General features: G+C 45.5%; 1 protein-coding gene across 4 annotated transcripts in view; it reads right to left on the bottom strand.

The window, feature by feature from the left end:
* Positions 1 to 23,717, bottom strand: part of INSR (insulin receptor) — a 125,804-nt gene that overhangs the window by 33,422 nt on the left and 68,665 nt on the right. For all 4 annotated transcript variants that reach the window (XM_067733991.1, XM_067733993.1, XM_067733990.1 and 1 more), the window contains exons 3-9: positions 14,949 to 15,270; positions 8,364 to 8,512; positions 7,572 to 7,716; positions 6,190 to 6,404; positions 5,095 to 5,221; positions 3,706 to 3,956; positions 1,533 to 1,700 (exon numbers count right to left, since the gene is read on the bottom strand). In XM_067733991.1, the coding sequence (XP_067590092.1) occupies positions 1,533 to 1,700; positions 3,706 to 3,956; positions 5,095 to 5,221; positions 6,190 to 6,404; positions 7,572 to 7,716; positions 8,364 to 8,512; positions 14,949 to 15,270 (1,377 nt within the window). The remainder of the gene's footprint in view (positions 1 to 1,532; positions 1,701 to 3,705; positions 3,957 to 5,094; positions 5,222 to 6,189; positions 6,405 to 7,571; positions 7,717 to 8,363; positions 8,513 to 14,948; positions 15,271 to 23,717) is intronic.

Raw genomic sequence — 23,717 nt, 5'->3', positions numbered from 1 at the left:
ATTCCAGAGGGAAATGATGCCAAGACATGGGGAGTGTCTGTTTTTGACAGGAGTCTTCAGAGCGTGTCCTCACGCTGTGATGTTTAGAAATGCGAACAGGCAGGCAGACCTCTCCTCTTATTGTGTTTTTCTTACAAATCGAAAGTTTGTGGCAACCCTGCGTTGAACAAGTCTATTAGTGCCATTTTCCCAACAGCGTTTGCTCACTTCGTATGTCTGTGTCACGCTTTGGTAATTCTCACAATATTTCAAACTTCTTCATTTTTATTATATTTGTAATGGTGATCTGGGATCAGTGGTCTTGGATGTTACTATTGTAATTGGGCAATTTTTTTTTAGCAATAAAGTATTCTTTAATTAAGGTATGTGCATTGTTTGGGTTGTTATTTTTTTTTAGTCTCGATTTCTTCTTTGTTAAATTTTTATTGAAATAGAGTTGATTTACAATGTTGTGTTAGTTTCAGGTGTACAGCAAACTGATTCAGTATTTTCTTTTCAGATTCTTTTCCATTATAGGTTATTACAAGATACTGAGTATAGTTCCCTGTGCTATACACTAGGTCCTTGTTGGTTACGTTACCTATTTTATATACAGCAGTATGTATATTTTTAATCATTTTTTAATTGGTGTATAATTGCTTTACAATGTTGTGTCAGCTTCTGCTGTACAATGAAGTGAATCAGCTCTATGTATATCTATATCCCCTCCCTCTTGGACCTCCCTCCCACCCTCCCCGCCATCCCACCCACCTAGGTCATCACAGGGCATGAGCTTCCTATGAGCTTCCTATCCTTCACAGCATGTTCCCACTAGCTATCTATTTTATGCATGGTAGTGTGTATATGTCAATCTTAATCTCCCAATTCGTCCCACTCTCCGCTTCCCCTCTGTGTCCGCATGTCTGCTCTCTACGTCTACATCTCTATTCCTGCCCTGCAAATAGTTCATCTGCATCATTTTTCTAGATTCCACATATAGGCCAGAAAGAGAAATACAGTAATATGTATATTTTAAGTATATTTTTTCTTAAACATAATGCTATCGCACACTTACAGTATAGTGTGGACATAACTTTTATAGGCACTGGAAACCAAAAAATTCACGTGACTCAATTTATTGCAATATTCACCTCCTTGCGGGAGTCTGGAACTGAACCTGCAGTATCTCTGAGGTCTGCCTGTATGTGTGTTTTTGTCAGAGATAAAATGGAGTGTGTGTACCCATATGCACATGCTGGGAAGTGGAAGGGGAGAGATGCTTCCCCAAAAGGAGAACAAAGTGGATCAGATGTTATACACACTACTATGTATAAAATAGATAACAAGAACCTACTGTATAGCACAGGGAACTCTACTCAACATTTTGTAATAGCCTATAAGGGAAAAGAATCTGAAAAAGAATATATATGTATAACGGAATCACTGCATTATACACCTGAAACTAACACAACAGTTTAAATCAACTATACTTCAATTTAAAAAAAAAAAATTGAAAAAAACCCGGCCCCTCCCCCGCCTCTGCCTGCACTCACCTTTGAGGCAATAATCTAATTCATACAGTTCACCGTCTTCCTCCTGTCTCTCCCAGAATACCAAGTAGTGTGTGATGTTGCCATTGGGGTCAGAGGGAGGCTTCCACTTCAGAATAATCTGAGACGAAGAATTAGACACCGAGATGGGATCCAGGGGGACAGAAGGATCTGCCAAGGAGAAAGGAGACAGGTCCACTGTGAGGAGGAGGAGGAGGGTGCAAGCCATCGGGTGGGCATGAGGGGGAGAACCCAAGTTCGAGAAATCATGAGGATGTTCTCTGCAGTGTTATTTAACATCAGAGAAAACTGGCAACATGTGGAATGCTTGCCCAGTGAAAGCATGGGTTACAAAATTACAATCCATGGGTACCACAGACTATGTAGATTTCATGTTCCACCATTTTTGCAACAAACGTTTACGGCAGCAGTCCCCCACCTTTTTGACACCAGGGATCAGTTTCGTTGGAGACAATTTTTCCACGGACTAGAGACGGGGATGGTTTCGGGATGATTCAAGCACATTACATTTATTGCGCACTTTATTTCTATTATTATTACATTGTAATATATCATGAAATAATTATACAACTCACCAGAATGCAGAAACAGTGGGAGCCCTGAGCTTGTTCTCCTGCAACTAGATGGTCCCATCTGGGGGTGATGGGAGACAGTGACACCCGACGTGTGTTGCTTATGTCCAGTCTACTCTGTAAAATGCAGCTTAAGTGTCACTTGCCACTCACTGATAGAGTTTTGATAGGAGTCTGCAAGCAGTTGATTTCTTATGGTCTCTGTGCAGTCAGACCTCTCTGCTAATGATAATCTGTATTTGCAGCCACTCCCCAGCTCTAGCGTCACTGCCTCAGATCCACCTCAGATCATCAGGCATTAGATTCTCATAAGGAGCGTGCAACCCAGATCCCCGAGTGCACAGTTCAGAGTAGGGATCATGCTCCTATGAGAATCTAATGCCACCGCTGACCTGGCAGGAGGCGGAGCTCAGGTGGTAATGCGAGGGATGGGGAGCGGCTGTAAATACAGATGAAGCTTTGCTCGCTCGCCGCTCACCTGCTGCTGTGCGGCCTGGTTCCTAACAGGCGGCAGACTGGTACCAGTCTGTGGCCCAGAGGTCGGGGACCCCTGATTTACAGAGCTCCAACGACGTGCCAAGCTTTCTCTGTTCTGGGCACTGAAAAGGCGCTGGGGAAAAGGAGGATTGTGGGAATAGACAAAGCCACATCTTCTAGATAACATTAGCCCCAATTGAACCCAGTCCTGGGGCAAATTTCGGCAGTGGGATACCATTCAATCTTATCCCTGAGCTGGCAGCCCATCTAACATTCCCCCCAAAGGCACCACCTTTGGGCTCCACAAAAGCTTCCCCTCAAGAACGGAGGTGGCTGAGGGAGTCGGTGAGGGGTGGGAGTGGGGGGCTCAAGGCAGAGGACACAGTGTGTACAAAAGCCTGGAAGCTGGAAGTTTCCAGAAACTATAAGTCCTGCTGGAGGTATTGCTGGAGGATACAGGATGAGAGGGCGGTAGTCAATAAAGTTGGGGCTGGTTCATAAAGTTTGGACTCGATCCTACGGGACAGGATTTCTCAACTACTGACTTGCGGGGGCTAGATAATTCTTTGCCGGGGGGCGCTGTCCTGTGCATGTGATATGTTGAGCAGCATCCCAGGTCCCCAACCCCGCCTCCCCAGTCATGCCAACCAAAAATATCTCCAGGTATCACCAAATGTCTCCTATCCCAGTGGTTGGAGAGGGCTTATGCTTTATGAAAATACAACTAAATTGCTATGAAACACTCGTCAAAAAATGGAGATGGGGGAAAAGGCATAGTGATGAAACAAAAATGGCAAAATATTGATCATTGTTGAAGCTGAGAGATGGTTACAAGGTGGCGGTGGGGGGGATCTTTTTTTTTTTCCCCCCTACTTTTGTAAATATTTGAAATTTTTCCATAATGGGAAGAAGAAAGGTATGTTCCCCTCTGAGGTCTTGTTGCTACTGCCTCATCTTCTGAAATTATAACCTCAGTGCCCGGCTCTTTTAGAAGCCAATAACCATGCAAAAAAAAAAAAAGCATTTCATATGACATCACCAGGTCAGCCTGTTAAACGCAAGACGTCTGATTCATGCACAAATTCACATCCACAAGAAATGCTTACTAGTGGCATCTGTCTGGACATAGATGATGTCGCTCTTGGCCCCGTATGTGCGGCGTTCATCAGAAAAAGTGACCAAGGTCTTGACAAAGATGGCGTACTGGGTCCAGGGCTTGAGACCACGCATTAGCCACCCAGGGTGGTTCTGTGACTTGGGGTCGTTGGACCTCATAGGCGGGTCAATATCTACCACGGTCCAGCTGTTGGAGCCACATGCATCCTGCCCATCAAACTCCGTCACGTTCTGATAAGGGCTTTCAAGACGAAATAGGAAAAGTTGATTACCATTTCTCAACTATAGCTCTAAAGACCAAAGAGATGTGGCCGGGCGAAGTTACCTCCTATAGGCTTGCACCCTGTTCACCAACAATCTTCTACCACAAGGAAAAAAGACACAGGAATAGTCAAAGAGAAAGGGACCGCTTCCCTTATGCCTCAATTTCCCAACAACAATAATAACAGTGATCAGGATGATGATACTAACTACCAGAGTTATTGATAAGATTACACAAGAGGATGTGTGTTGACTTCGCCACACACAACCTGACACGTAGTAAATTTTGAGGGATGGGGACCTCCCTCGTGGTCCAGTGGTTAAGAATCCTCCTTCCAATGCAGAGGACACGGGTTCAATCCCTGGTTGGGGAACTAAGACCCCACATGCCGCGGGGCAACTAAGCCCACGCACTCTACAGGCTGTGGGCCACAACTAGGGAGCCTGGGCACCGCAACTAGAGAGACTCCCACGTGCCACAGCTAAGACCCTATGTAGGCAAATAAATAAATAAGTAAATAAATATTTAAAAAAATATGGAGGGATGGAACAATTATTCCTATTAACACAATCACCACTTCCATTGTCTTCCTTTAAAATTTCAGCACAGTCATATACTCAAAACGACTAGGTGTTATTGAAAGGCGACAGAGTTTCAGCGTGAGATGATGAATAAACTGTGGAGAGCGATGGTGATGATGGTCACACGATGTCATGAATGTACTTAATGCCACTGAGCGGTACACTTAAATGTCATTAAGATGGTCAATTTCATGTATGTTTTACCACAATGCTTCAAATGTTGGAAAAAATACAAAATAGATAAAAAATAAACTTTAAGGCACCTACTAAGTAGACTAAGTGACTTTTTGTTGAGGATGTCTGGTGAGATGTACATATAAGAAGCAAAATGGAATACTGCCCAATCTGGACCTCCAAAAGAAACCTGCCTGCTTCAGTTTCTGGCTTTTGACAATAGGGAATGCTATTGACGTCATACACCATCAACTGGTGAGATCTATGATATTTATTCCACAAGTAAGGAGATAGAAAGGAACCTCAGAGGGGAGCCTCTGAGAACATATGCAACAAACACACCTCTTTATCCTTCTACTTACGCCTCTTTGTAGAAGAGCATGAATCCCAGGAGGTCTCGGAAGTCGGGGGGCCAATACGGCTCCCATTTCAGCAAGATCTTGTCATAAGATGTCCGAATGTAAGAAAATTTAAGTAATTCATTTTCACCTAGAAAGGTTAAAAAAAAAAAAAAACCAGTATCAGAATTAAATAATTTATTTCAACCCAAAGCAGATGATCCCATATTTTCAAGAGTATCCACGAGAAGGAAGATGGCAACATGCTGTTCCTCTGAGAGGTCTTATTTCCACATGCCTCTCCTGTGTTCAGAGTCAAGAACAGGTCGTGCAAGTTGGCCCTGACCGCAAGTCAGGTACTTGGCCAGATGTGCTCAACCAAAGAACCACGGTCGGCACCAACAGAAGGACAAGTGGCTAATCGCTACTGGAAAAAGGGACTTTCAAGAATAGCATTTATTCTGACACAGTTCTGTCTTGTGTGTGAATTTTCATGCCCGACGTGTCAGAACACATAAGTCCAGTGCAAATGGACACATGCCAAGTGGGTTTAGGGAGCGTGCAGACCATCATACCTTGGAGTGTCAATTCCTTGGAAGGACAATGCCTTGGACAGAGTAATTCCCTCTGCCTAGATTGCAAGCCCTCCCTTAAGCTCTACCCCTTAAGTTCCAACCTTGCTCTCTCCCTCCCCTGAATTCTCACAGCTTCTGCCATAAGGAACCAACTTCACATGAGGGCATTACGGAAGCCTTGGCACCTCAATGCTTCAAGAGAAAACCTGTCAGAGGAGGGCAGTCAGCTGACAGTCTCCAGCTGTAGCAACTGTAGAGCCTGCTGTAGCATTCGAGCCAAGGCCATATGTAAGATAAGTGACATTCATTCATTCATTCATTCAATGTTTATGTGGCATCTTCCAGTATCAGGCACTGTGTTTAATATTTGGCAAAGAGATAACATGTATACATTCTTCCTCAGTATTTCAGAGAGCCTATCACACACATAGTTGTTTTAGCTCATTGGGGGGAAGCGACACTCCCCCGGGGGCCAGTGTGGTGGGGGAGGGGGAAGGCAGCCAAGTTATCTGGTCCGTGGAAGGACAAGGGCATCACCACTTACAGGACGCCTGGTCCCCATTGGTCTTCAGGGCAATGTCGTTTCTCTCCTGGCGCCCCTTGGTTCCTGAAACTTCCTCCATCTTGTGAATTTCTGACAAGCAGAGTTTGGGATTATAGTGGAAGAAGAGTTTCCCCTGAGTGATGGTGAGGTTGTGTTTGCTCCAGTCCCACAGCTGCCTTAGGTTCTGGTTGTCCAAGGCATAGAAAGAGTAGTTCCTATGGAAACACACACATGCCTAATCATTCATCAGCTTGTCGTCTCCAACTCCAAGATGGCGGGGCCATGGCTGGAGTTGATCTTGTTCAGTGCTCCGTCCCCAGTCCTAACCACTTGCTTGACACATACTCATTACATGTTGAAAGGAGGGTTAGATGGACAGGGGAAGTTGAGGAAGTCTTCAGGGCCAGGAAGGTATGTGAGATCAGTCTTGTGGGGGAGGAGGGTAAGACTGTGATGGATTGAGATATGGGTTTTGAAAAGGGGAAAGACTGAAGACACAGAGGCATGTGAACTGGGCCCAGGGAAGAGCAAAGTAGCCTGTTCTGGCCAACAGGTGACGGGCAAGACCAAAGAGATGCCATGGGCCAAACCCTCTAGTATACTGCATGCCAGACCGAGACCAAGAATACGTGATCTTCCTTGGTAGGCAGAGGGGGACCACTGAAGGTTTTATAACAACTCAGTAACCCAATTAGACCTGTGCCTTAGAACTAGGAGTGGGCCACCAGTACATAATGAATGGGAAAAGGGCAGCACCTAGATCTGTGTTATCCAACACTGAAACCACCAGCCACATCTGGCTATTAAGTACCTGAAATTTGGCCATTCTGAACTGTACCAGAAGTAAAAAACCACAGATTTCAATGACTTTGCATTAAAAAAAAAAAGGATATAAAAGATCTTCTTTATAATTTTTTGTATTGAGTCCATGTCAAAATAACAGCTTCAATGTAATGGGTTCAGTAAAATACATTATTAAAATTCATTTCACCTATGTCTTTTAAAGTGTTTTAAATGTGGCTACTAGAACATTTAAAGTCTCGTATGTGACCTGTATTATATTTCTGTTGGATGGCCCTGGTAGTTCTAGAACCAGCAAGAAAGTCATTGGAACGAGCCAAATGAAAGGTGTGAGCTTCGGCAAAAAGATAGTTTTATGGCGAAATAATATTCCACTGTATATATATATATGTACACACACACACACACACACACACACACACACACACACACACACACATATACACCACATTTCCTTTATCCATGCAACCATCAGTGGACACTCAAGTTGTTTTCATGTCTTGGCAAAAAAACCTAAGTTTCTCTACAATAACTCACAAACTTCCTAATGAGCCCACAGATAGAGCAGCAGGCCCACATACCCGATTTCCAAGGTCTCCCCTCGAATCAGACGTAACTTCCGGAAGAAGGAAAGTGACACGAGGGCATATGATCGGCGGATTTTCAGATACCCTGAAATTTCTTCAATGAGTCCAAGGTTGGCCTCTAGCTCAGCTGCCAGGTTGTCTAAGGAAAGGAGAGAATGAATATCCAGTGGGCTTCTACCAAAATATTTTAACCTTTCCAGAATTCCCCATAGTGAAGGGTTAACTTACAGGCTGAAAATGATTTTCACGAGCCCTGCTCAACATACACCTACAAGGCAGAGTAGTTATGACAGAGATTGTCCTGCCTGCAAATCTGAATATATTTATTATAGTAAGATGCCAACCCTTGCTCCCTCCATCACCCTGCTTTGCTTGCCTTCATAGCATGAACCACTGCCTGGGTTTACATTATACGTTAATTTGTTTATTTGCGATATCCACCACGCACGGACTTTGCCTTGTTCACTGTGAGTATTCAATAAATGTTCGCTGAATAAATAAACAGAGAAATGCCTTTTTGCCTGTGACAGAATTTCTGGAGACATGGTCCCCAGACCTGCAAAAGAGGGCATGTTGCCTGCTTGTTAAAAATGCAAATTTCTGATGTCCCAACTCCCAGCTTTGAAAATCAGAATCTCGGGGTGGGGGGTGGTAAGGCCAGGACTGAGCTGTGAACTCCAGGTTTGGAAACAGATTCCCTGCATGAGTTTCTGGACTGTTTTCCTTCTGTGCTCGCAGGGAGAGTGGCTCCCAGCAGACAGCAACCCCTCCCCCTAGAGCACTCACTGCCCCCTCGAATGTTGATGATTAAGCTTCCGTTGATGATGGTGCAGCCTCGGAGCTCCTGGGCAGATGTCACTGAGTCAATGGTCTTCTCGCCTTCCAGGAGGTGGCACACCTTGGGACAGGGGCCCAGGCATGGAGTGCACATCAAGCTGCAGAAAGAGTGGAGAGAGAGAGAGGTCAGGGCACACAGGACCACACACACACACGCACGCACACACAGCAGTGTATTGCACAGGATCCCAAGTGACCATAAGGCAGGATGCTTTACCCACAGAGCTGGTGACGTTTGGGACCAGAGAATTCTCTGTTGTGGGAGGCTGTCCAAACATGGTCCCCTGGGGGATGGAAGGGCAAATCACCCCCGGGTAAGAACAACTGCCTAAAGTGATAGGCTTGGGGTGTCTCTCCAGGGGGGCAGGTCCTACAGCATTACCTCAAGGTCAGGAGACTCATGTTTTTACTCCAAAATGATGGGGCTCCTGCCTTACCCCAAAGCGAGAGGATTCACACTGTACCCCATGGAGAAACACCTTCTACCCTGTGGAGACCGGACTCATGCCATTACATGGAACTGATGGGACTCCCGGCATTACCATGGTGACGGCAATGATGCAGAGCTGACGGGCCTTACGTAGGACTCATTTTGCCGCTATTCGAAAGTGGCTGAGCTGATACTGCTACCCCAGCTGGTGGAACTTAGGCTGCTGCTGCAAGGTGATGGGATGTTTGCTGTTCTGTGTGGGGTCTGACGTGACCAAACAACTATATAGGACGCGACTCCACAACCTACGGGCTATAGCACAACCTCACATTTGATAGTGGGTAACTGGAGGCAGACTTTGGCTTTGCCTTCCTGCAGCCTGATGTCCTCAAATTTATAGCCCCCAGGAGTCCTCTGGGAATCAGCCCTCCCCTACGCAGTGCCTCTGAGGTCAGTTCTTGGCTGGTACAGCCCTCCTAGGTCCAAGCAGGACACAGGACCCAGGGCAGCCTGAGCACAATCTTCCATCCCGCTGGGAATTCAGAGGTGGGCACACCCCCAAGCCAACCCAGTGAGGATTTTGCTAGAACTTTCTGGAAGGAAAAATTGTCTTCCTTCTGCAGTATCTAAGAGGGTATGGCTATGTTGCTAGCATGGAGCAAGGGACAAGGGAGAGGCTGCTGCCTGAGACCAAAACTAACAGAGACAGAAATAAAGCTTAGGATGGAAAGAAACTGATCGTATACATCCCTTGAGCTCCTGGATACAGCTGTACCTAAAGCGATTCCCTGAGCTTTTTGGTTACAGTCATCAGTAAACTCCTTTAATCTTGCTTGAGCCAGTTTGAATTGGGGTTCTGTCGTATGAAACCTCAAGATTCCCAACTGTTACGTTCTCAAGGTCTGTGTCCTCATCTGTGAAACGGAGGCAATCTTCACGGGGCAGGTAGTGATAAGGACTGAATGATATATACCACCTAAAGCACTCGGCACATAGAAACTAAAAATCGTTGGTCCATTGCTATGATGATCACTTTTTATTAGTGGTATCATTGTTGCTACTGTTGTAAATAACAACAGTAATTGTTGTTACCACAGCCCTGCATATTCGATTCTTCAGAAAGATCTTGGTCACGGGTGACCACCTAGAGGGGTGGGATAGGGAGGGTGGGAGGGAGATGCAAGAGGGAGGAGATATGGGGATATATGTATATGTATAGCTGATTCACTTTGTTATACAGCAGAAACTAACACACCATTGTAAAGCAATTATATTCCAATAAAGATGTTAAAAAAAAAAAAGAAAGAAAATTGAAAGAACAGAAAAAAAAAAAAGAACACATCTGGTCTTTGTCCCAGGTCCTGGTGCAGAGCTTCAAAAGCACTTGGAATTTCCTGAGTTATAGGAACATCTTTGTTGTGCTAATGAGGTGACTTGTAGGGGCTGGTCACCAGAAAGACCAAATATGTGATTTGGAGGGTTGCATCAACCACTTGACCTCCAGAGAGAGAAGGGGGGCTGGAGATGGAGTTCAAACCCACGGCCAATGATTCAACCAATCACACCTATGTAGTAAAACCCAGAGGAAAACTCTGGACACCAACTCAGTCCATTTTTCCGGGTGGTGAACACACAGCTATGCTGGAAGGGTGATATCTCTGATTCCATGAGGGGATAGGAGCCCTGCGTCTGGAACTCTCCCAGCCTCTGTACATCCACAATAATAAGGCTGTAATTGCAATTGTAAGCCTGACATGAAGCTTTCTGACTGCTGAGGCATCTGTTTCAAAAGACATCTGTCAGGCTTCCCTGGTGGCACAGTGGTTGAGAGTCCGCCTGCCGATGCAGGGGACACGGGTTCGTGCCCTGGTCCGGGAAGATCCCACGTGCCGTGGAGCGGCTGGGTCCGTGAGCCATGGCCGCTGAGCCTGCGCGTCCGGAGCCTGTGCTCCGCAACGCGAGAGGCCACAACAGTGAGAGGCCCACATACCGCAAAAAAAAAAAAGACATCTGTCTTGAGTAAATGTAACACCAGGTCTATGACCCAGCCACTAGCAAAACAACCAGATAAGGAATTAGGCTGCCCCCACCCATGAAGGGGGCTCTTTCAGAAAGCCCTGGGGAACCTAGATAACTGACCACTTGACTGACCCTGCTTCCCCCTTCCTGTACCCTAATTCCTGCTCTTAAGCTTTAAATTCACCATAGAGTGAACCCATAAAACCCTAGACACCCCACCCTCATACTCTAATAAAAGCAGACCCCCCCCAAGGATTCCTCTCTCTTTCTCCCTTCCTCCCTCCCACTCTTTTTCTCCCCTCTCTCCCTCTCCCCACCCCTGCTCCCCACGACTCTACTGTGTGGCTCTCCAGGACCTGTGAGTAACAAATCTTGTTCTTCGAGGGTCCCTGATGGTTTCTCACTGAAGTGCATCTTGGGATCATAATAGGAACCTCAGAGCTGCCCCAGCCATAAATAGGGGCCCCAATGGGAGAGTGTCTGTAGAGTTCGCTATGAGTGATGCATGCCCAGGTAAGCACTGCAAGCATCCCTAACCCAAGCTGCTACCATCAATAGGCTTGGACCAACAGAATAGTATAGACTTTTTTTTTTCAGCTCTGTGAGTTGTCCTAGCAAATTATTGAACCCAGGGGGTTTATGGGAGCCTCAAAATTTATAGCCAGCCAATCAGAAGTGTGGGTGACCTGGGGACCCCCAAATTGTGGCTGGCATGTGAAGTAAAGTGGGTCTGATGGAGAACCAAGGCTTTAACCTGTGGGTCTGATGCTAAGCCAGGTGGTTGAGGTTGAGCTCTATCGCAGTACACCCAGTTGGTGTCAGAGCAGCTGGGGTGGAAACAGAATAATGACCAAACGTTTGGGTTCTTTTGTTGGTTCTACAAATATTCACTGAGCATTTATCATGGGATAGATGATGCTCTAAGCCAAAGGCAAGCAAACTACAGCCCACAGGCCAACTCCAGCTGGCCACTGGTTGTGGTAAATAGAGCTATATTGGAACACACCCACAACCACTGGTTTGACTATCATCAATGGCTGCTATCACTCTATAAGGCCAGAGTAGAGTAGCTGCAACCATACAGACCTCAGAGCTGAAAATATTTACTATCTGGCCCTTTGCCAATGGCAGTTATAAACCACAGGCGCACAGAAGTGAAGAAACAACCTACTTTCCCTGTGGGAAATCCACACGTTCTTTCCAGCCCTTCCCACCAAGAAGTGGAGTCTGCCTTCTCATCCATGGAATCTGGGCTTGGCCATATGAATTGCTTTCCCAATGGGAGGTTAGCAAATGTGATACAGCAGTGGCTTAAGAAGTGCTTACCCAGTAAAGCATGCCCTTCCTGGCTACACACGGAGAGAGGTCCCAACTGCCCATGCAGGATATGAGAGGTTACCTTGTCCCATCTCATCAGAGCTCACCCAGCCCTCCAGTCAATGCACAGACTCCTTAGAAATCATACATGAGTGTTGTTTTAAGTCACTAAGTGCTGGGGTGGTTTGTTACACAGCATAAGCTAGCTGATACACTTGTGAAGCGTATGGTCTCGTTGGGGAAGATTAATCAATTGACAATTAAAATATCAGCTAGTGGTAAATAGCATGAAAAGAGTTAAAATGGAGTGTTGTGCCCAAGAGCAACGAGATGGCTAGTTCAGAAAGAAGGTCATACAGGGAAGGAGTCTCAAAAGAAGTGACGTTTAAGCCTGTGACCTGGATGACAAGGAGAAACCAGCCATGCGAAGATCAAGAGGCAGAGAATTCTCCACACCCTTAACATGCACCCCAAATATCTAATCCTCCTCATCTCACTAAAGAGCACCCCACCAGGTATCTGGGAATGACCATAGATGGTGACGCCTCTTAATGAACCCACATGGGTTCCCAGACGTCTGCTCTAATAATATCAAGAACTACTTCCCAGGGACTTCCCTGGTGGTCCAGTGGTTGGGACTCCACGCTCCCAGTGCAGGGGGTCTGAGTTTGATCCCTCGTCAAGGAACTAGATCCCGCATGATGCAACTAAAAGAGCCGCATGCCACAGCGAAGATCCCGTGTGCCGCAACTGAAGGATCCCGCATGCCACAACTAAGACCCAGTGCAGCCAAATAAGTAAATAAATAAATACATATTAAAAGAAAAAAAAAGAACTAGTTCCCAGATAAGCCAAAAGAATGGAAGAAAACATATCTGGCCCTTTTTAATAACAAACCACATTAGAAAACACGACAGCACTGAAGTCTTTCACAAAATAAAATAAAAGCTTCAGAAGGAAAACAAAAATTTTTTTAACCTACAAAGTAAAATACTGCCATGATGGGTCATAATTAACATCCCTCACTATCCCCTCTTTCACTCAGTAAACGTCCCAAGCATCACAGGACAAGCCGTCAATTTCCTGGGGCTTCAATCCTGGGGTCACCGGCATCAGCAAAACATCAAAGGAAGCTGTTCTATTTTTCAGATCTTTGTTATGATCAAAAAAAAAAAAAAAAACTTTAAAGCCAACGTCTTTTAGTGGAAGATGTTAATATCCATGCTTTATCTCAAACGTGAAAAAAAAAAACAAATAAATCAAGAGGAATATGATAATTTTCCCAATCTTACTGATAAACTGGCCCCAAAGAAGAAAAAATAGCTCTGTCTGGCATGCAAAGGTGATTTATAGAAGCCTATTTTTGGTCAACAAAGCCACTTGATAGGTTTTATCAAAAATGAGTAAAACAAAACATACTGTACTTGCAGGTTTCACAAACACTCAAAGAGAGGCTCCTAGGAACCGGAATAAAGATTGTTTTCCTTCCCACCCTCCCCACTCAGGGAAATAAAATTTCCCACCAGAACCTGCTCGCTTGGCTCATTTTCAAGTCTGAAGAGGAAGGTTTTTTACGTATGCAGGTCAGCTCAAGGCCCTTAGACGTACGTCTGTTTCTGATTTGTTTTTGGGTTGTTTTGTGGGTTGGTTTGTTTTTTTCAGACCCTCAACATAAAAATCAGGAAACAGGTTTTTAAAACTCAGTTACAGCCCTGAGACACCAAAATAGCTCATCTGAGACGCTAACAGCATGAACAAAAAGTCTGAGATGTGGGTAGGAAATCTGACTCACCGTCGGGGAGAGAAAACCTTGCTTTTTCTCACCTAAATAGTAGGAAATGGTTTGATGGCATTGTCCTTCAAAAGACAACAAAGCCTTGAGAACAATCTAGAATTGAGTCCCTCTTCCTGGCACTCCAGGTTAATCTCAGGACACCACCCAGATCCAGCTTGGAGAAAACATTGAAAACATCTGAGTTCTGATCTTGATTGTGAGAATCAGGCAGCTACATCAGTGGGAACAATCGGACCATCTAAAGGGCTGTAGACAAAACCAAAACTTCTATTTTCTTTTTTTTTTTAAATTGTATTTATTTGTTGTTTCTGGCTGCGTTGGGTCTTTGTTGCCGCACACGGGCTTTTCTCTGGTTGCAGTGAGCGGGCACTACTCTTCGTTGTGGTGCGCGGGCTTCTCTTTGCGGTGGCTTCTCTTGCTGCAGAGCACGGGCTCTAGGCACACGGGCTTCAGTAACTGTGGCACGCGGGCTTCAGTAGTTGTGGCTCGCGGGCTCAGTAGTGGTGGCTCACGGGCTCTAGAGCGCAGGCTCAGTAGTTGTGGCGCACGGGCTTAGCTGCTCCGCGGCCTGTGGGATCTTCCCGGACCAGGGCTCGAACCCGTGTCCCCTGCATTGGCAGGCGGATTCTCAACCACTGCGCCACCAGGGAAGCCCAAGACTTCTATTTTCAATGCTAAGCATAGAAAGCTTTACATTTTCGGTATGCAAGATGCAGAAAATATTTACCCTCTGGCCCTTTGCAAGAGAAAGTTTGTTGACTCCTGTTCCAAAGGCCAGCACCAAAACCAGGAAGCAGGGATGGCATCCGAGAGACCCACGCGTGTCACTAATCACCAGCAGCTTCCTCACTCACAGTCAATTAACTCTAGTTTTCCACACAGTTTTAATAGGCAGCATCACCAACACCAACCCCATGCCCCTTCCCCTCTTTACCACCTGCCCCCAACCTCGGAACCCGTACCCAGGACTCACTTGCTGGAATTCATCGTGTACCCGGAGGGGCACTCAGGGATGCACTTGTTATTGTGAATGACATACTGGTGGCAGCCCTGCCTCCGAGAGTTCTTGCATTTGTTGTGCAGGTCCTGGCAGAAGCTGAAGTTCACACAGTGCCAGTCTTGGAAGTGGTAGTAGGGGGGCGGGCAGGTCTCCACGCACCTGCCATCCAGGTAGAAGTTGCGACAGGCCACACACTTGGTGGGGTCGTCAGGCTCAGAGCAGTTGCCCAAGCACTCACTGTGGCAACAGAGACCCTCAGCGGTGCAGCCGTGAGACTTACAGATGGTCGGACACACTGGAGAGAGAAAGAAAACAGCTGGTCAGTGGCTTTGCCCAATTCCTGTCTGCACAACAGCGAATCTGGATGAGGAAGTGCAAGCCAAACAAAATAGTAACAGTAACAGCTCACTTCTGCAGCACTTGCTACGTACCAGGCACAACTATTAACTCATTTCAGCCCCCAAGCCAGTGACGTGCTTGTAGATGCTTAACAGCTTCTTCAGGGAGCGGGGCAGAGATGCTCTGCTTTATAGCGTTTGCCAATTTCCATGGTGTAAATACTCCCACTACAGTTCCTTTCAAGCTACCCCACCTAGAGTTACCAAACGTGGAGCCAGTAAGAGATACACAGTATCACAGCATTAAATAGCACATCTATGGTATAGATGCAATAGTAGCAAATAACCTCAAAGGCATAAATCGTAGGAAAATGTAGTGAGATGATTAGGAAGTGGTGAGTTTGGAGTATTTATTACCTTTGTTTTAAACATAATTTGTTTAATTGTAAGTTGATATCATTTAAATTTTAACAACAGCTTGTTGAAGAACCAGATTTCCTGAAAATTACACAATTGGCTTTAGCAAGCCAGCTCCAGCACGCAGCTGCAGGACTGGTGTAAATAGATATATCTGGGGCTTCCCTGGTGGCGCAGTGGTTTAGAATCCGCCTGCCAATGCAGGGGACACGGGTTCGAGCCCTGGTCCGGGAAGATCCCACATGCCGCGGAGTAACTAAGCCCGTGCGCCACAATTACTGAGCCCACATGCCTAGAGCCCGTGCTCCACAACAAGAGCAGCTGTGACAGTGAGAAGCCCGCGCACCGCAATGAAGAGTAGCCCTGGCTCACCGCAACTAGAGAAAGCCCACGCACAGCAACGAAGACCCGATGCAGCCAAAAATAAATTAATTAATTAAAAAAAATTTTTTTAAGATAAGAACTCTTTAAAATAAATAAATAGATAATGATCTCCATTTTACAAATGGGGAAACTGAGGCACAAGGTGGTTAAGCAAATGGCCCAAAGGTCATTCATTGCTTCAACACACATTTGCTTGCACTGATCTAGATATTACAGCTGCTGCAGGAACATGGTGGCCACAGACCCTGCCTTTGGGACCACATGGTCCGATGGAGGAGACATATTCATTATTTAAAAGTATAACTGCATAAACAGCAGGCACCGTGCTGGAAGTAAGGAGGTGGCATTTCTGCTGTGACCTGCGGGAGATCATGAATGGGAAAGGAGGGGGCTCTGCGGATGGCGGGCAGAGGCTGTGCGTGGATTTTGCGGCTGGAGTTTCTTATTTGATGCAACCGAACATGTCCACTGAAGGCTGGACTCTTCCCTGGCTTCCTGCAGCAGCTTGGAACACACCCCCTCTCTCCCGATATCTCACTACTCATGACTTCCTGATTCCCCTTAATATGGGTCCCTCAGCATCTGACCTGGGCTTCCACGACCAGCCCTCCCTTTCCAGGCTGCCAGCAAATTTGTCCCTGGACCGATGGCTTCCCTGAGGCTGGAAAGACCTCGGCCACAGCAGAGCCTGTTCCCTGGATGCCTTCTTTGCTCACTCCGTGCACACCCTGGAACGTGGTTTGGAAGCTGGGGAGTGTTCTTCACTCCAAATCCTCAGGCCCTTTGATTGCTGCAATGAACATTCCGGCCCACGTGGACCCCACCAACCAGACCCAGGGAACTGACGAGGCTTCTGAAGCCATACTCCCCCATGAGCATCGCTGTTGGATGCAACTTTCTGTGATGATGGAAATGGTCTCCCTTGGCACTGTCCAACACGGTAGCCACTTCCCCGCGGCTGTGGAGTGTGGTTAGTGCAACAAGGAACCAATTACTTTTATAATTGCAGCAAAATAGGCGTAAAACTGACCATCTTAACCATTTTTAAGCGCACAGCTCGGTGGCATTAAGGACATTCACATTGTTGTGCAACCATCCCCACGGTCCATCTCCAGAACTTTCTCATCTTCCCAATTTCTTCCCAATTTCTTTCTCAAATTCTGTCCCCGTGAAACACTGACTCCCCAGCCCCTGGCCCCCACCATCTACTTCCTGTCTCTGTGGATTTGACTCTTCTAGGGACCTGCTATGAGTGGAATCAGATCGTGTTTGTCCTTTCGTGTCTGGCTTATTTCACTGAGCATCATGTCCTCAAGGTTCATCCATGTTGTAGCATGTGTCAGAAGTTCCTTCCTTTTTAACAAAGGCAGAATTCTTGTTGACAACATCACCAGTGGGTGCTTGACTATATCTTGATAAGGAGGAAAACATCTATACACAGTAAGATGAGCTAGCTTGAATAACTGTAGCTGCTTACATTTATACAATGCAAATCAATCATGTATGTCAAAAAGGGGAGAATCCGGGGCTTCCCTGGTGGCGCAGTGGTTGAGAGTCCGCCTGCCGATGCAGGGGACATGGGTTCGTGCCCCGGTCCGGGAAGATCCCACATGCCGTGGAGCGGCTGGGCCCGTGAGCCATGGCCGCTGAGCCTGCGCGTCCGGAGCCTGTGCTCCACAACGGGAGAGGCCACAACAGTGAGAGACCCGCGTACCGCCAAAAAAAAAAAAAAAAAAAAAGGGGGGGGGAGAATCCAAGCTTTGTATAGGTTCTTAGGCAAAATTTTCTGGAATTTTAATTCTCTCCAAGCTTGTTATGATCCAAAGGGGAAAAAAGAGTCATTGAATAAGAGATGTGGAATGTGCAAATCATGATTAACAAATAGAGCTGGTTTTGCCATAAAAAAAATAAAAGGTTCCTTCCTTTTTAAGGGTAGTACTCTTTCATTGTGTGTATATACCACACTTTGTTTATCCATTCATCTGTCAATTGACTCTAGGGTTCCTTCGACCTTTTGCTCACTGTGAATCATGCTGCTGTGATAATGGGTGAACAAATATCTCTTCAAGACTCTACTTTCAGTTCTTTTATGTATATACCCAGAAGTGAATTGTTGAATCATGTGGTACTTTTATTTTTAATGTTTTTATTGAAGTATAGTTGATGTACAATGTTGTGTTAGTTCCAGGTGTACAGCACAGTGATTCAGTTTTATATATATATACTTCTATTCTTTTTCAGATACTTTTCCTTTTAGGTTATTACAAAATATTGACGTAAACCACAGCAATATCTTTTTGGATCCGTCTCCTAGAGTCATGAAACAAAAATAAACAAATGGGACCTAATTACACTTAAAAGCTTTTGCACAGCAAAGGAAACCATAAACAAAATGAACACACAACCTACAAAATGGGAGAAAATATTTGCAAACAATGTGACTGACAAGGGATTAATTTCCAAACTACTTTTAATTTTTTGAGGAACCACCTTACTACTTTGCACAGCGGCTGCACCATTTTACATTCCCACCAAGACTACACAGTAGAAGGTTCCAGCTTCTACTGAGGAACCAAACTTTTCATTGCATTTTAATTTTAAAATTTGGGGGGCTACTGGCTCTTGTACTGGACAGCAGAGTCTTAGCGAAAGAAACTCCTTGCCAAAGCCTACAGGTCTCATGTGGTCTAGTGCCTGCAGTCTCTCTGAGTCCTTCTCCCAAACCCAGGCAGTCGCCACTCCAGCATCCTTCCTGCCCCTCACACACCCAGGCTCAGCCCTACCACAGGACCTTTGCATCTGCTGCTCTGGCTGCAGCATCCTCCCCTTATCCTCCCATAACTAGCTCCTTCTCAACCTTCAGGTCTCAACCCCTTAGAAAGACCTTCCCTGACCTCCCCTCTGGAAGTCACTTCACAGAGGAGAGAAGACTTGCTCAGCTGAGATGCAGCATGAACCCGACATTCCTGGGTCTCAAGAAGGATACGGCCATCCACAGGGTCCACCCAGTCAGGGGGAGGAGTGACACGCATACAGCTCTCCACCCACAGGCATGCCACAAAGCTTTCTCTAAAGAATCCATGACAGCCTCAGTTTTCTTGTCTGTCAAATGGGGATGATAAACCCTTAACTCCTTCTCACGCTTAAAAGAGGGGATGCAGGTAAGGAACTGGATTCTTTGATAGACACAGTGTAGGCTGGATATCAGTTAGCTACTCTGGGCATTATTATTATTTCCATTGTCATTAATAATCTGTCTACGAGGACCCAAGGAACTCCATGGCAGGAAGCAATATAGAAAGCAGACAACTATTTAGGACCCACAAAGACTCCACCCTCTGGGAAAGCACATGTGCGAGCAGGAAAGGGCCTGTTTCCTGGGCTGGGGCTGCATCTGAGGGTCAGCCCTTAAGTTCAAAAGAGGTGTCAGCAAAGACCTCACAAAAACTTCCCAAACACATAAGCTTTCCGGCCTAGACAATGCTAAGAAAAACGATCCAACACTCACAAACAAGGCCAGAGGTTAACCACAGGGCTATTCAATCTTCCTCTGGAGCCCTGCCTAAGAGGCCCATCTGAGAACAACTTCATTCTCCAGCAAAGGAGCTGGCAACATTTTCCCATGGAGGGTCACAAAGCCTATGTTCGGGGCTTATGTTCGGTGTCACAACTAGTCCACTCTGCCGCTGTGGCGTGAAAACAGCCCAGAGAAGGCTTATGGGGACAAACGCATTGTGTCCAATAAAACTTTATTTACAAAAGCAAGCAATGGGCTGGATCATTTGCCAACCCAGGCAAATGATCAGAGGTAAGTTTCAATACAGTGAAACTTACCTGTGATTGATTAGTTTTTTTTTTTTTAATATTTATTTATTTATTTGGTTGTGCTGGGTCTTATTTGCCGCAGGCAGGCTCCTTAGTTGAAGCTCGAGGGCTCCTTAGTTGCAGCATGCGAACTCTTGCTGCGGCACGCACGTGGGATCTAGTTCCCTGACCAGGGATTGAACCTGGGCCCCCTGCCTTGGGAGCGTGGAGTCTTAACCACTGCACCACCAAGGAAGTCCCTGATTCACTATTTCTATTAGCACCTCAACTCCAGGAAGTCAGATGTCAACTTATAGATGGATATGTTGTAAATCATTTTTTATCCCATAGAAGAAATAACCTCCAAAAATGACAAGTTTATTGCCCCTGGGACATTAAGTGTCCCCATATCTAACTTTGCAATCCTAGTTCAGTGACTATACATGTTTTGGCTTTACCATCCAGCCGGTGCCCTCACTAAAGGGTTAAAAGTGTTGACAGGTGCTTTTTTTTGTGCTTTTTTTTTTCTTTGCATAAGAGTTGTGTATTTTAACTTTTGAAGACTATACTTTGATAATGATAAGTCTGCTCTGGGTGTCTCCCATTCCGTTTCCAAGTACTTTATCTTATTTAATAGAAATGCCACTGTGGGTGTCCCCCACCCAGGTTGAATTATGAAAACCACACATCTGGCAAGATGAAAATGGAGGAGGCGTCTGACTCTCCTCTCCCTGTGCACCTTGCCCTGCCCTTTTATAGACACCAAATGAGCCACAGCCACAGTCCCAGCAGCCCTGGCTCAGAGGGCCACCACACCCAGGCTGTTTCTGCCAGAGACGATGGCAGCCTTCTCAAGAAAATGCCCAGCAGTCCGGGAGCTATGGACCTTCCCAGGACAGGTACGTGATGTGTGTGTATGCAACGTCCACACGCCCAGACCTCCCTCCTCCAAACACACAAGTTCCTTGTTCATCTCTCTCCCATCCCCCACACCCCACCCAAGCTGCCGTGGGCTGCTGGCCTCAATTTCCTCCCAATTCTCCCCTAAAGTTTCCAAAAGCCCCTGGTCTCCAGTTCCACTAGCAGAAGCAGCCACTACCCTCAAGTGGCTTTTTCACTACACCCCGCTGAGAAGATTGAAAACTGAACTCTAAGCAGACCGGCAGAGCGGGAAGGAGGGAACAGAGTCAGCGTCCTCTGGTTGGACCCTCTGAAATAAGTGGAAGGTTCTTCACCAAATGATGCTTTCCCCAGAGAGAGATCTACAGAAATGCCAACTGGTTTAAGAGATGTGGTATAAAGCAAAGGAGACAGGTGCAATTTGACCTCAGTATTTCTACTGCTAGGAATTATCCTGCAGACAAGGACCATATGTGCACTTAGACACCTAGACAAGGATATTCTTTACCCTACAGGACATTCACCATTGGGGTTTATAACTGCAAAAGCCTGTAAACGATGTAAAAGTCCAAAGCAGGAGACCGTGTAAATAAATTAATGTGGATCAAGGAAGTAGAATAGTACGCAGCTGTGAAAATGGAAGTGACTCTATGTATTTTGATGTTGGAGTCACTTCCAAGATAGCATTAAGGGGAAAAAAGTGTCGAAAGCACATAGCTTGTTCGTGGAAAAAGGAAAGAGATGTACATTGTGGGAATACAAAATGGACAGCTAGTGTGGGAGACAGTTTGGTCGTTTCTTATAACCTTAAACATATACTTCTGATCCTTACCACAGAACCTAGGGCTTTACCCGGGTGAAGCGAAGAACAAAACACTTATGTACACACAAAGACCTGTATTTGAATGTTTACAGTGGCTACATTTGTAATCACCCCAAACTGGAAATAAACTAAATATCCCTCAACTGGGGAATGGATAAACATTGTATCTCCATGCCACAAACTCTAGGGAGCCGTCAAACTAGAATGAAGGGCCGATTTCCACAACACAGGGATGAATTTCAAATGCAGGGCATTGAGTGTAAGAAGCCGGTCTCCAAAGCTACACATTCTAGGATCCCATTTTATATGACATCCTGGAAAAAGCAAAACTCTAGGGACAGTGAACCCATTAGTGGTAACCAGGGGCTGGAACTGCAAATGACACACAGAAATTTGGAAGATGATGGAACGATTCCGTATCTTGACTGTGGAAGTGGTTACATGACTATATAATCAGTGAAAACTCACAGAACATTACACCAAAATGGGTGAACTCTGCTCTACGGAAATTACATCTTAAAATGAGGGGGAAAGAGAAGGACAAATAGGACATATGTCCGTCTGGAAGGGACACAAGAAATGTGCCCCGTGACTGCCTGTGGGGAGGGGAATGTGGATGAAGTGGAGGGTGGGTAGCAACATCCTTGCATGTCAGCACAAGTTTTTTAATTTTTTCCTATGTATGTGTACGCCCTTCTATAACTGACCTCTATTTAAAAATACATTTTTAATATAACTGAATCACTTTGCTGTACACTTGAAACTAACACAACACTGTAAATAACTATACTTCAATAAAAATTTGAAAACTAAAAATACATTTTTAGAAACTCTGCTAGATGATTAAGAAATGTTTTTGATCCATTATACCATTCTACCCCCAAATATTCCTGTAGTGACTGTGTCAGAATAGCCACCAGGCATCAACGAGAGCTTTACAAAGTTTCTCTTAAGATCTTTTTTTGCCTTAGTACAAAATCAACAGTCAAAGCAACTAAACACCAAGTGTGCTCCGGGGTTGGAATCTGGACCAGGTAGAAATATTATTGATGATAGACAACACTGGGACAACAGATGAGATTTATATAACAGACTGTGGATTCAAATACTTTGTCGGTGTTAATGCCCTGTTTTTAAGCACCATACGGAGGTCGTGTAAGAGCATTTTCTTGTTCCTAGAAAATACCCCCGAAGAATTAAAGGCAAAGGAACATCAGATGCGCGCATCTGACTCTCCGATGATTCAGGGGGGAAAAAATTAATATGTTTATAACGTGTACATAAATATATCAGAGAGATAATAAAACAAATGGGGTAAAACTAGTGAATTTAGATACAATTCTTGCAAGTTTTCTGTCAACTTGCAAACTACATCAAAATTAAACGTTACCAATTTATAACCAAGCAAGGTTAAAAGCTGCAATACTGGGAGAAAACAAAGGCCCTGCGGTAAATAACATGCTTATAAAACTACAGCCACTTTTGGTTTCTTTGCCTTTTTAAGTTCAAATCAATTTGGTTTTTCTCAGTTAAGTAGATATATGGTAAAAACAAAACAAAAACTTTTTTTAAAAAACCCCTTTTAAATGTTTCCATAGCACGACATATGTTAATAACATCTTGCTACATTCCTTTCCAAAGCCCGTGGTTAAAAAAAAAAGATTATTCCAAAAATTACTGCTTTCCAGAAATTTCCAAACGGAACAGTTGCGTCATGGGCCTGCAGACACATTAACCACAGGGCCTCGTGGCTCTCCCTGAAAGTGTGAATATTATAAACTCCATAAAGTAATTTACTTTGTTTCCATCCTAAGCCTTTCTCTGCCGCGCCCGCCCCAGACCCTGACAGACGAGGTTCGAATCCCCGGAGCCCCAGGGCGCGGGCAGCACTTAGTCGGGAAATTCCTCCCCTTGGAATCTAGTTGATTTAATGGTGGGATTGGGCGGGGGGAGCGCTAGGTGAACTTTTGACGGCTGGGTGGTCAACAAACGCCCTTTCGGGTATGCGCTCCCTGAGAAGCGGCGACCGCAGGAGGTCGCGTCCTTGAAGCTAGGAAGCTCCCCCTTTCCTCCCCA

This window comes from Pseudorca crassidens, chromosome 3 (genome assembly GCF_039906515.1).
Source record: "Pseudorca crassidens isolate mPseCra1 chromosome 3, mPseCra1.hap1, whole genome shotgun sequence".
Lineage (NCBI taxonomy): Eukaryota > Metazoa > Chordata > Mammalia > Artiodactyla > Delphinidae > Pseudorca > Pseudorca crassidens.
This window is presented reverse-complemented; position numbering and strand designations above follow the sequence as displayed.